Below are 12,192 nucleotides of genomic sequence, written 5' to 3'. Positions count from 1 at the left end.
TTTTTAAGCAGCTTGCATTGGTTTTCCCACGGATATTTTGATTGCTCACCTTTTCTTTACTTCCTGATTGTTGAGATTGTCAGATGATAACTGGCTTTTAGTATTACGTTTTTTTGTGTGTGTGTATATATGTATGTGTACATGCAGGGAAGATAATGAGTATTATGACAGCAATATTTTAGCAATAGTTAGAATTTACTCTGGAACAGGGAATTTCCATAAAAATTTAGTGAATTTTTTTTAAGTGGGATAAGAACACAAAAGGGAATGATGGATATAATTTTTGACTATAAAGCAATGCGTTGATTTTTAAAATGTATCCTCTGTACCCATTTACTTTTATGAAACTACTAGTTTCTAAGAACTGAAGTCTTAAAATTTTTAGACTTTAGACAGTCCATATCTTCTCTATTGCACAATCCTGCACTCTTGTAACTGTGCATTAAATAGCACCAGTGATACTTGGAAGCACTCTTGTGGGTATGGTTTTGACCCTAATAATTTTGAAATATTTGAACATTAGACCCAGTGCTGTGATTACTGAATTAAGGAAAATTTTCTCTTATTTATCTTTTAGGACCCAACAGTAGTGATTGGCTCAGGTTTAACAATGGAAGAAATGATTTTTGAAGTGGCTGATACACATCTATTTTTCAATGATTTAGAGGTGAGCATTTTAAATTGTTTCTGGGCTTCAGTGAGAAGTTTTGTTCAATAACAATTTTAGAATTTCTGCTTATTATATTTAGAAACTACATGTTTAGGCAGGGTGGGTATGGAGGCCAGCTGGACACTTAGGCATAAATAGTCAGAGAGAAATAAGACTGTGGTGACTGATTATGTCACCACAGGCTTGGTTCTAGTGCTCAGTTTTACTGGCTCAAAAATTTGATTTTTGTTAGCTTCTTTGGGAGTGATCTAGCACTAAGGGAAATGCTAACCTATCAGGCAAAGCACGGACATATAAACGAGTATTCCAATTTGTTAATCTGTACCAAATAATGTATATGAAGTGGGTTTGATTATTTTTGCTGTCAGTCGTATTTTGACTACTCATCAGTTTGAGCTTCTAAAAAGATAGTTCCTTGATTTGTCAAGTCTATAAATGGTTAGTCTAACCCATTATATTTTATACATGTTTATCATTCGTATATAGGTTAACCTTGATGTACAGAATCATTTTTTAGTCTGGTGCCAGAAAAATTTTAAAAACACTAAACTTTAATGGTGAGATTTTTGGGCTTTGACATTGAAGTTCACTTTTGAGGTAAATGTGGTGTAGCAGGAAGAGCACAGCATTAGGAGTTGGGAGACCAGAGTGTGAAGGTTATGGGAAGGTTATGTTCCTATTCTAGGCCTAGGTAAGCTGTTACCCTACACAGGAAACTACTAATAGTTATTGTATCTGGGGAGGGAAGTGAATTGCCAGAACACAGAGGTGGAAGGGAGCAGACTCTACACTTCATGTCCTTTTTACTTTTGAGCTGTGTACTACATATATTATTACCTAGTTTTTGAAAATAATGAAAATTTTAATGTAACATAAGAGCATTTTAGAAACCAAAAGTAAACTTTTTCCTTTTTAAAGAAGTTTAGTTCTCAGTAGATAATTCTCCAATAAATTAAATTAACAGGGTTCTAAACTTAAGTTCTTTTGTCTGTACTCCTTAATACTTTCAGCTTCCCTCAACTTTCAGATATTGGTAAATTAGGACATCATAGTTTTTATTCAGCAAACATTTATTGAAAACCTACTATGTGCCAATAATTATTGCCAAATTGTATTTGTAATGATTTTCTAGACATAGTCCTCACTCAGGACTGAAATTTCTGTGAAGAATTTGACCTGAATGTGTTCCTGCCCCCCAGGTCAGTGGTTCTCAACTTTAGGGGGCATAAGAATCACCTGGGGAACTTCTTAAAAATGGAGATTCTAGGACTTCAATCCCAGAAAATCTGATATGAGTAGGTCTGGGATGGATCCAAGAATATGCATTTTTAAAAAATTTCCCCAGAGGATTCTGATGCAGGTACCCTAGGTGGAATTAGAGAAGCGCGTCCATCAGAATTAGGCAGTGGGTGGCATTTTATATCAGTAGGCTGGGCTTGGTAGAAAGAACCTCGGATTATAAGCAGAAAACTTAGGTTCTTTCTGTTTTCTTTTTTACCACTCACTAGTTGTATGACCTTGAGAATATCATTTCACCTCACTTTTAGAACATGAGGCAGTTGGCGTAGATGACCTCTCTAAATCCTGAGTTTGAATTTACAAATTTCTATTTCAGTCAGTCTTAGTTTTTGATACCATACTCTACTAGCGTCTGTTTCGTTTACAAAAATTTATTGGGTATGTGCTACATAAGGGCATTGGACTAGACCAAAGGGATGCAAAGGAGATGTAAGATGTGGTTTGTGCCCCAAGAGGCCTACAGTGTAACAGGACTTGCAGTCTAGTGTAGGGCATAGACACACCACAAGTAAAGGGAACGTGTGCTTATTTTCATGAGCTGTTGGAGAAATGAACTACTGAGATAAGAATGCACAACTGAGGGATAGGACAGTTGAGGTGTCATGAAGACTGTGGGATGTGAATCAGGCCATAAAAGAAGTTGGATAGCAAGGGGTGTGAGAATGATCACACACACATAAGAGAGACCATCAATCATTTCATCATCCTGCCATTGTATGTGATCTTTTTACAATATGTCATGGTGGTAATAACTCTTCTACTCCTGGCACTGAAATAGTGTGTTTTGTCTTTTAACAGGAGTGTGACCAGGTGCATGTGGAAGATGTGGCTTCTGATGATAATGGCCAAGACTTGAGGTGATAAATACAATGATGTCAGTAGTATACCTATTATGTGCAAGATCTGTGCAGATGCAGAGGAAAATAAAGATGGATAAGATACAACTCTAAAAGTGCTCAATCTGTTAGAGGACACAGAAAAAAACATGGTCAATCGTGGTACATGACTACGTCAGGTACAAACCATGACGTACAGTGTGAGGTGACAATAGAAAATACAACAGAGCACAGAGAAGAAATTAATTCTGATGGGAACAGGGAGCAGGTAGTGCCAACAGTGGGGAGGCCTTCTCAGAGTAGCATTTGAGCAGGGCCTTAAAGAATAGGTAGCAACAACAGGATGAGGAGAAGCCTTCCAAAGTGAAGGATGACCTACTTTCTTTTTGGACAGATTTTCTGACAGGAGAAAATGTGCTTCCAGACTGGGTAGTTTTAGATGCAAATAAGCATCTGGAATTTGCCCAAGGAAACTAACTGTGGGAGTCTGATAGTGTCAGGAATAACCCTATGGAAGACAGTCTTGAACATTCTATTATAGTGAAAGCTATAACAAGGAGGTCTCAGTGACAAAATGCTTGCTCAAGTCTCCTCATTCCTCTCAAGACTGTTGTCTTCTGGCCCAGCAGCCTTAGTTAAGAATGATCCAAAATTTATCTAACTTATATTTAAAGACCTTTAGTAAAAGGTCTTTCTGAAAGATGTCTCTCTTTTCATAATACTTTGTTTTAATGTTTATCCCTTTGCATAATTCAAATGTGAAACTACCCTAAAATTCAGTGTTCCATCCATGAATTTGCTAATACAGAGTAGAACTGGACATACCACCTTAGTAAGAACCTAGTCAGAAGTGAGAAGATTGAAAAGTTTCACTTGCAGGAGCAGCATCCTGTCATGCACTTTGTGACAGTGCACAGCCTTGGAGGACACCATTCTTGTAAGACTTTACTGTTCTTTATAGGAAAAAAGCCTGATCTGAAGCAGTTTATGAGCGAGAACTGTGAACCCCAGTTGTTTTTCCTCTTGTGTACGTGGCTATCTTATGCCTTAGCAGCTTTATTTTCTTAAATACGGGGTCTCAGTTTTAACATATTGAACTTTATTTTGGCTTTGATTGAACCAAATTCTCTCTAATCCTGTCAGTCATTTTAAAATCTTTCATTATGAAATGTTAATCCTTCCCAGTTTGAATAACTATATTAGTTATCTGTTGCTGTCTAACAATTACCCCAAAGCTTAGTCACTTAAAACAATCAAACATTTATTATCTCAGAATTTCTGTAGGTGACGAACTTGAAAGGGGCTTGGCTAGGAAGTTGTTAGTCAAGATCTCTGGGGTTGTAGTCAAGGTTTTGGCTGGAGCTGTGATCATCCAAAGGCTTGACTGGAGCTGGAAAACCTGCTTCCAGTCTCTCACATATGGGTGATGACAGGAGGCTTTAGTTCCTTATATATGTGCTCTCCCTGGGGAAGCTTGAATATTCTCATGTGACAGCTGGCTTCTTCCAGAGAAGTACACCAAGAGAGCAAGCAAGAGGAACTTAGTCTCTAAATTTTAACGCTATGATTTTATTCTAAGTATAGCCCATACCTAAGGGGAACAGAATTAGAAGAGAAGAGTATCAAAGAATTTGTGCAGAAATCTGCCATTTTTTCACCATTATTGGCTTTTTGGGTCATTTCCTTCCATTGTTTTTTTACATTGCTCTTTTTTACATAGTTGCAATCTTTTTGTGTGTGTATGTGTGTGTATCATTTAAAAAAAATTTTTTTTTTGAGACAGAGTCTCATTTTGTCACCCTCAGTAGTGCCATGGCGTCACGCTTACAGCAACCTCAAACTCCTGGGCTTAAGCCATTCTCTTGTCTCAGCCTCCCAAGTATCTGGGACTACAAGTGCCTGCCATAACACCTGGCTGTTTTTTAGAGACGGGGTTTCTTGCTCAGGCTGGTTTTGAACTCATGAGCTCAGGCAATCCATCCACCTTGGCCTCCCAAGTGCTGGGATTACAGGTGTGAACCCCTGCACCTGGCCATATCACAAAATTTTATATTCTACATTTTTCACTATATGATATTGTCTGTTATTAATGAAAAAGATGCTTTATCCCAGGCCAGCCACTAGGGAATGCTAGTGCTTGAATTGTTCCTACCTCTCTTTCCCTCCCTCCCAACCCTTTCTTTGATAGAACTAACAGAGGTGAGATGGAAGACTAATGGAAGATAGACTCTGACATACAAAGATTAAGGGAGAAGATTCTTAAAGCTATTAGCCTTGTTTATGAGATACTAGGAATAAGACAAGAGAATCCCCAGTGCCACTCAGCCAAAAACTTGATGCTGTATAGATTTTAATTTTCATTCTCCTCTCTTTGCAGCAACTATAGTTTCTCGACAGATGGTTTCAGTGGCTCAGGAGGCAGTGGCAGCCATGGTTCCTCTGTGGGTGTCCAAGGAGGTGTAGACTGGATGAGGAAACTGGCTTTCCGTTACCGAAAAGTGAGAGAAATCTATGATAAGCATAAAAGCAATGTGGGTGGTAAGTGTGGCATACAACCTGTCTAATTCTCTATTTCTTTCTGACTTCCTGCTTTCCTTTCCAGGGATTCCTTAGATTCCTCTGGCGACTGTTTATGAATTGTGCCACAGTAACATGTTAACTCTGTATAAAAAAATGGAGGTTTGGTTGAAACCCGTTGGGAAGGAAGCTGTGCATTTCTGATGGACTTCTCTTATCATAACTTTGCAAACCTCTCTTGTTCTCTTAAGACAAATGCCTTTTTAAAGGAAATGTGTTCCGTAAATCATTTGATAATGTGTTTTATTCTTTAGTGGCAGCTACTGTTTTGGTTTTTGCTTTTGTTTTTTTGAGACAGAATCTAACTTTGTCTCTCAGGTTAGAGTACCATGGCATCCGCCTACCTCACAGCAACCTCAAACTCCTGGGTTCAAGATTCTCCCGCCTCAGCCTCCTGTTGTAGCTGGGACTACTGACACCTACCACAATGCCCCACTAATTTTTCTATGTTTATTTTTGTTTTATTTTATTCTTTTTATTGAGACATAGTTTCACTTTGTCACCCTTGGTAGAGTGCTGTTTTATCATAGCTCATAGCAACCTCAAACTCTTGGGCACAAGCAATTCTCTTGCCTCAGCCTCCCTAGTAGCTGGGACTACGGGTGCCTGCCACGACGCCCGGCCGGCATTTTTTTTTTTTTTTTTGCAGTTCCAGGCTGGGTTCCGACCCACCACCCCCAGAGCATGTGGCGGCGCCCTAATAACTGAGTTATAGACACCCAGCCAATTTTCTATTTTTAATAGAGATAAGGTCTGGCTCTTGCTCAAGCTGATCTTGAACTCCTGACCTCAAGGGATCCTCCCACCTCAGCCAAACCTAACTGTATATTTTGTATGATATGAATTAGCAAAAGTACCACACCATATATTAAGTATGTATAGGTACTGATTTTGTTGTTTTATCCAAAATGTTAAATAAGGCTGAGCATGGTAGTGCATACCTATAATCCTAGCGCTCTGGGAGGCTGAGGTGGGAGGATCCCTTGAGCTCAGGAGTGTTCAAGACCAGCCTGAGCAAGACCTTGTCTCTACTAAAAATAGAAAACTAGCTGGGCATAGGGGTGGCCCCCTGTAGTCCCAGACTTACAGAAAATACAGAGCCAGATTCATTGTTTGAATATTTAACTCAAGTGTCTGACAAGCTCCCCTCAAATTCTGTTTTGTTTTGTGCTTAATTTCTAGTCTTACACAGTGTTTTTGTTTATCAGGTGGAGTGTTTTGAAAGTAAGTATTGGCTTGGTGCCCGTAGCTCAGTAGTTAGGGCACTGGCCACATACACTGAGGCAGGCAGGTTTAAACCTGGCCTGGGCCTACTAAACAACAATGACAACTACAACAAAAAAAATAGCCAGGTGTTGTGGTGTTCTTGCCAGCTACTTGGGAGGCTGAGGCAAGAGAATCACTTAAACCCAAGAGTTTGAGGTTGCTGTGAGCTATGATGCCACGGCACTCTACCAAGGGTGACATAGTGAGACTGTCTTAAAAAAAAAAAAAATACAGTAGAGAGTTGCTCATTCAATTTGCAATCTCAGGTTGTGAACTATGATGCCACAGCACTCTACCAAGGGTGACATAGTGAGACTGTCTTAAAAAAAAAAAAATACAGTAGAGAGTTGCTCATTCAATTTGCAATCTCAGGTTGTCATATTCTGAGGCACGCTAAGTGTACTTATCATAGGAGTGGGGTATGGTAATGAAAAGATTCCTGAGATGAAAAACTACAAAGTTGCTGGTGCCCTTTCTCCCTTGGCCTTTGGTTTGAACTACTAAGATTTTCTGTCCACTTACTTTGCTTCTAAAGCTGTGCTGCTCAAAAAATGTGGTCCACTGCTTTGTAAGTGATGTTGCTGGTTAGCGAGGAAAGAGGGAGTTTGCACCAGAATCAATCATGTTTCTGTCATCTGATTTTATTGTTGTCATTGCCTATAACAAAAGATTCTGATGAAGAAAGTCAAAATGGCATTTTAAGTTGTGTTACTCTAAGATTTCTCTATGAAGTGAAATACATTAATTCAGGAAATTATTTCAATGATTCACATTGTGTTTAAATTAAATTTAGGAGATGCTTCCTTAGTATCAGCAAATATATGTTGTCAAATAATAAACATGTCTGCTTTTTTTCCCAAAGGCCTCCTCAGTCCCCAAAGAAAGGAAGCACTGCAAAGATTAAGAGCAGAAATTGAAGTTTTAACAGATTCCTGGTTAGGAACTGCACTAAAGTCCTTACTCCTCATCCAGTCCAGGTATGGAAATGATTCTTTTAGTCTCATCTTTGCAAAGACATACTCTTCACTACCCCAGTCTAGGCTAGGCTGTTCCCTAAAATAGGTTTTGGGATAGAGGTGAAAGAAGTTGAAATGATGCAGTAATTTATTTAAATTAGATGGGAGGCCAGGTCATTTTATGTTAACAGCATACTTTAGAGTTTTAAGTGAATATTTATATATGTGAAATCCTTTTTCTTTCCTCTTTTTGTTCACCAAAGTAAAACTCAATAACCATCCAGAAAAACTTGGTGACATCAAAGAATACATGCAGGAGACCTATTACAAATATCCTAAGTGTGAAAACTCCAAGAAATATACTTAGACCCACTTAAGAAGACAAAATTCAGGAGAAGAGTTCATTAAGTAGATTAAGATTTCAGCATGAAGCTTAGACCAGAAAATAGAACCATGTCTGCACCAGTACCCTATTGCTCTCTCCCTACTACTAGGAATTCCAGATGTACAACCTAGTGGAATAAATAGTAAAACTGAGGCTGAGGAGTAGATAAGATACTAAAGGTAAAGGGCATGTAAAATTAGTATGTATTCTAGAATCTGTGTTGGTCTTGTATGAAAAATAGAACTTAAATCATACCTCCTTTACGGACTGAATTACATTCTGGTAAAATAGTACAGCACCTGCAAGCTTTTTGCTGTTTTGTTTTCTAAAATACGGTGCCAGTAATATGGGTTAGTAGTATTTACTAACAAGTTTGTGAACTAGAATGATCCTTAAGGAGATAAGGCAAGAATTAAGATGCTTCTCTGTGTCTACTGAGAGACTAAAAAGAGTAGAATATATGCCTTTTACTATAGAAAATAAACAACCTAAAACAATAAGAACATAAAAATAATAACAACTGAATATGGACACTACACATACCAGGCCCTTTGAGTTTAGTTTTTAATAATTAGATCTTAAAGAGTTGGCCAATTTGAATTTTTGCTTCAGGTTGACTTATTTTATTTTTTTCTTTACTTTTTCTTCTTACTCCCTTCTAGAAAGAATTGTGTGAATGTTCTGATCACCACCACCCAGCTGGTTCCAGCCCTGGCCAAGGTTCTCCTATATGGACTAGGAGAAATATTTCCTATTGAAAACATCTACAGTGCTACCAAAATTGGTATGGTTTCTATTTTGTTTCTTGTCACTCGCCTTAAAATGAAACTTTCTACTCATGATGTACCTATTATTTGCCAGCTTCTATTAGAAATTTATTTTATATAATATGTTTTCCTCACAGTAGTCTTCTAATATTTCTGATGAGGCATTTGAGGCTTAGCAGTTATATAACTTGCTGAATGCCTCACAATTAGTTACATAAACATACTGTTTAATAATATTTAAAAGAACATATCTAACTTAGAAATCTATTTTTGGCTCATTTCAAGTTTTTCTATCTTTTTTCATAGAGAATATATAGTATGATAGAAAAGGCACTAGATTTGAGGCTGGGCGCAGTGGCTCATGCCTGTTATCCTAGCACTCTGGAAGGCTGAGGCAGGTGGATTGCTTGGACTCACAGGTTCAAGACCAGCCTGAGCCAGGGCAAGACCTCATCTCTAAAAATAGCTGGGTGTTGTGGCAGGCACCTGCAGTCCCAGCTACTTGGGAGGCTGATGCAAGAGAATTGCTTGAGCCCCAGAGTTTGAGGCTGTGAACTATGTGAACTATGTGAACTATGCTGTGAACTATGACATTACAGGCTGTGTAACTATGTGTAACTATGACATTTGAGGCTGTGAACTATGTGAACTATGCTGTGAACTATGACATTACAGCGCTCTGCCAAAGGTAACAAAGTGAGACTGTCTCCAAAAAGAAAAGAAAGAAAGAAAAGGCACTAGATTTTAAATCAAGAACTAAACTGTATACTTAAAAATGGTTAAAATCCCTTTCACCCAGCAAGGCAGGCATCCTCAAACTACGGCCCATGGGCCATATACGGCCCGCCGAGGACATTTATCCAGCCTGCTGGGTGTTTTTGCCGCTGCTGCCTGTGCTGCTTAGTAGCCAACTCGTCCCAGGGATTGCAGTTCAGCCCTCCAACAGTCTGAGGGACAGTGAACTGGCCCCCTGTTTAAAAAGTTTGAGGACCCCTACAAAGGTGACTGCTGTCAAAAAAACAGAAAATTATGTATTGTTGAGGTTGTGGAAAAATTGCAACTTTGTACACTGTTGGCAGTACTTTAAAATAATGCAGATATTATCAGGCACAGTGGCACAGGTGGCACATTACCTGTGGTTCCACCTACTTGTGTAGCTGAGGCAGGAGGATTGCTTGAGCCTGGGAGTTCAAATTCAGCCTGGGCGACATAACAAGATCCTGTCTCTTAAAAAAAAAATGATGAAACTGTTACGAAAAACTAACTATATGGTGGTTCCTCAGAAAAAAATAAAAGTAGAAATACCATATGAGGCCAGGCTCAGTGACTCACACCTGTAATCCTAGTACTCTGTGAAGCCAAGGCAGGAGGATCCCTTGAGCTCAGGAGTTGGAGACCAGATAGAGCAAGAACAAGATCCTGCCTCTACTAAAAATAGAAAAAATAGCCAGGCACTGCAGGGCCCAGCTACTCGGAAGGTTGAGGATCACTTGAGCCCAGGAGCTTGAGGTTGCTGTGAGTTAAACTGGTGCCACTGCACTCTAGCATGGGCAACAGAGTAAGACTCAAAAAAAAAGAAAGAAAGAAAAGAAATGCCATATAAACTAGCAATCCTACTTCTGGGTAAATATCTAAAAGAATTAAGCCTTAGATTCTTGGGTTATATCCAACTATCCAAAAGCAGGCACTCTACCAAGGATGACATAGTGAGATTGTAGTCAAAAAAAGAAAAAAGACAAATATAGTAGAACCTCTGTAAGTTCACCACCCAAAGGATTGTAACAAAGTGGTCAACATAAGGAACTTTCTTTGAGTACATGTGACACATGTGTGGTCTGTGAAAATTAGGTCAACTAAAGGAGATGGTAGATGTAGGGAGGGAGGTAACTATGAAGGTTCTGCTATATCGTATAATTCCATTTATAGAGGTACCTAGAGTGGTCAAATTCTTAGAAAGTAGAATGGTGATTACCAGAGGCTCAAGGGAGGGAGGGAATAGGGAGTGTGTAATGAGTTTAACATTCTTCTTAGTAAAGTATCCCAAGAATGGAAAAGCAAACATCCAATGTTCTCAATACAAATATGAAGCCAATAGATGATCTAATAACTCCCACATAAAAGAAAAACTGAATTCAAGTTGTAGGGAAGTGGAGCGAGGGAAAGGGAGGGATTAGTGTGCTCAAACTTAATGGGCACAATTTTAAGAGTATATGGCAACTATAAGAGGGAATCTACCTAATAAGTGCAAATATTGTAACCAAGTTGTTTGTACCCTCACAGTAACCTGAATTTAAAAAAAAAATGTTTAATGAGTTTAGAATTTCAGTTTTGTAACATTAAAAGGTTTAAGTGAGCTGTTGGACAGTAGTGTAAGAATAACCTAACACTACTGAACAATACCATTTAAAAATGGTTAAGATGGTAAATTTTATGTGTTTTTAAATAATTTTTAAATTTTTTCAAGTTTATATTAGCAAAGTATATGTTACACATATTTTACCATAGTTTTTTAAAAAGGAAAAAGAAAATAAAAATCATGGACTGAGATTTAAATCCTGGCTACCCCATTGATTAGCTCTTACCTTAGGATATTATCTTATCTCCTGAGCCTCAGTTTTCTCATATAATTGAGAATCTCTAAAGGGAGTTATGAAAATCAAATGAGACTGCATATGTGAAGGTAGATTTCAACCTCTCAACCTCTAAAAATGTTCTTAACAGTAGGCATATAAAGTAATAGATAAACAATAAACATTTGCTGAGTTAATTAATTGGCACCAGGTTTATATAGCTCCCCACATGTGCAGGTGAGAAGACAGCAGAATGTCTCACTGATTCTGCATGTGCTCTGGGGAAAGCGTATGACAACCATCCCTTTGTCCCCATATCCTTTAGACTATGTGTATAATCTCTACTTCCCTATTGTTGCAAAGGGGAGCGTCTTAGAGTTTAAGGATGAGCCATGGTCATTCATTTCCTGATCTTCTACATGCCTGTTGATCAGCTTTCTCTATAAAAAACAGGTCTAATTTTCTTTATATCCCAGGATCTGTGGAGGTCATCAATAAGCCCACAAAGTACTGTCAACATTTCTTTTTTTTTTCCGTCATTTGACAAATGTTTATTGATCACCTTTTATGTTCCAGGCATTGTTCTAGGTACTGGGGATGTCACAGTTAACAAAAAAGAAAAAATCACTGCCCCTAGTGGGAGAAGATAGTTGATGAATAAGTAAAACAAAATATGTCAGATGGTAAGAAGTACTACGATAAAGATCAGTCCTGGGGCAAAGCTAGGGTTGTGTTTTAGATAGGAGTTAGAGGGCGGTGCCTGTGTCTCAGCGGGTAGGGCTCTGGCCCCATATACCAAGGGTGGTGTGTTCAAACCCGGCCTCAGGCTCAGCACCTATAGCTCAACCGGCTAAGGCGCCAGCCAC

General features: G+C 38.6%; 1 protein-coding gene across 3 annotated transcripts in view; it reads left to right on the top strand.

The window, feature by feature from the left end:
• Nucleotides 1-12,192, top strand: part of EYA3 (EYA transcriptional coactivator and phosphatase 3) — a 105,520-nt gene that overhangs the window by 80,960 nt on the left and 12,368 nt on the right. For all 3 annotated transcript variants that reach the window (XM_023519108.1, XM_003799831.3, XM_003799833.3), the window contains 5 exons: nt 578-667; nt 2,768-2,826; nt 5,183-5,343; nt 7,511-7,625; nt 8,652-8,773. In XM_023519108.1, coding sequence (XP_023374876.1) covers nt 578-667; nt 2,768-2,826; nt 5,183-5,343; nt 7,511-7,625; nt 8,652-8,773 — 547 coding nt within the window. The remainder of the gene's footprint in view (nt 1-577; nt 668-2,767; nt 2,827-5,182; nt 5,344-7,510; nt 7,626-8,651; nt 8,774-12,192) is intronic.

The sequence above is a fragment of the Otolemur garnettii genome, unplaced genomic scaffold (genome assembly GCF_000181295.1).
Source record: "Otolemur garnettii isolate 467f Iridium unplaced genomic scaffold, OtoGar3 scaffold00156, whole genome shotgun sequence".
Lineage (NCBI taxonomy): Eukaryota > Metazoa > Chordata > Mammalia > Primates > Galagidae > Otolemur > Otolemur garnettii.
The sequence above is the reverse complement of the archived record's forward strand: the minus strand, read 5'-3'. Positions and strand labels throughout refer to the sequence as shown.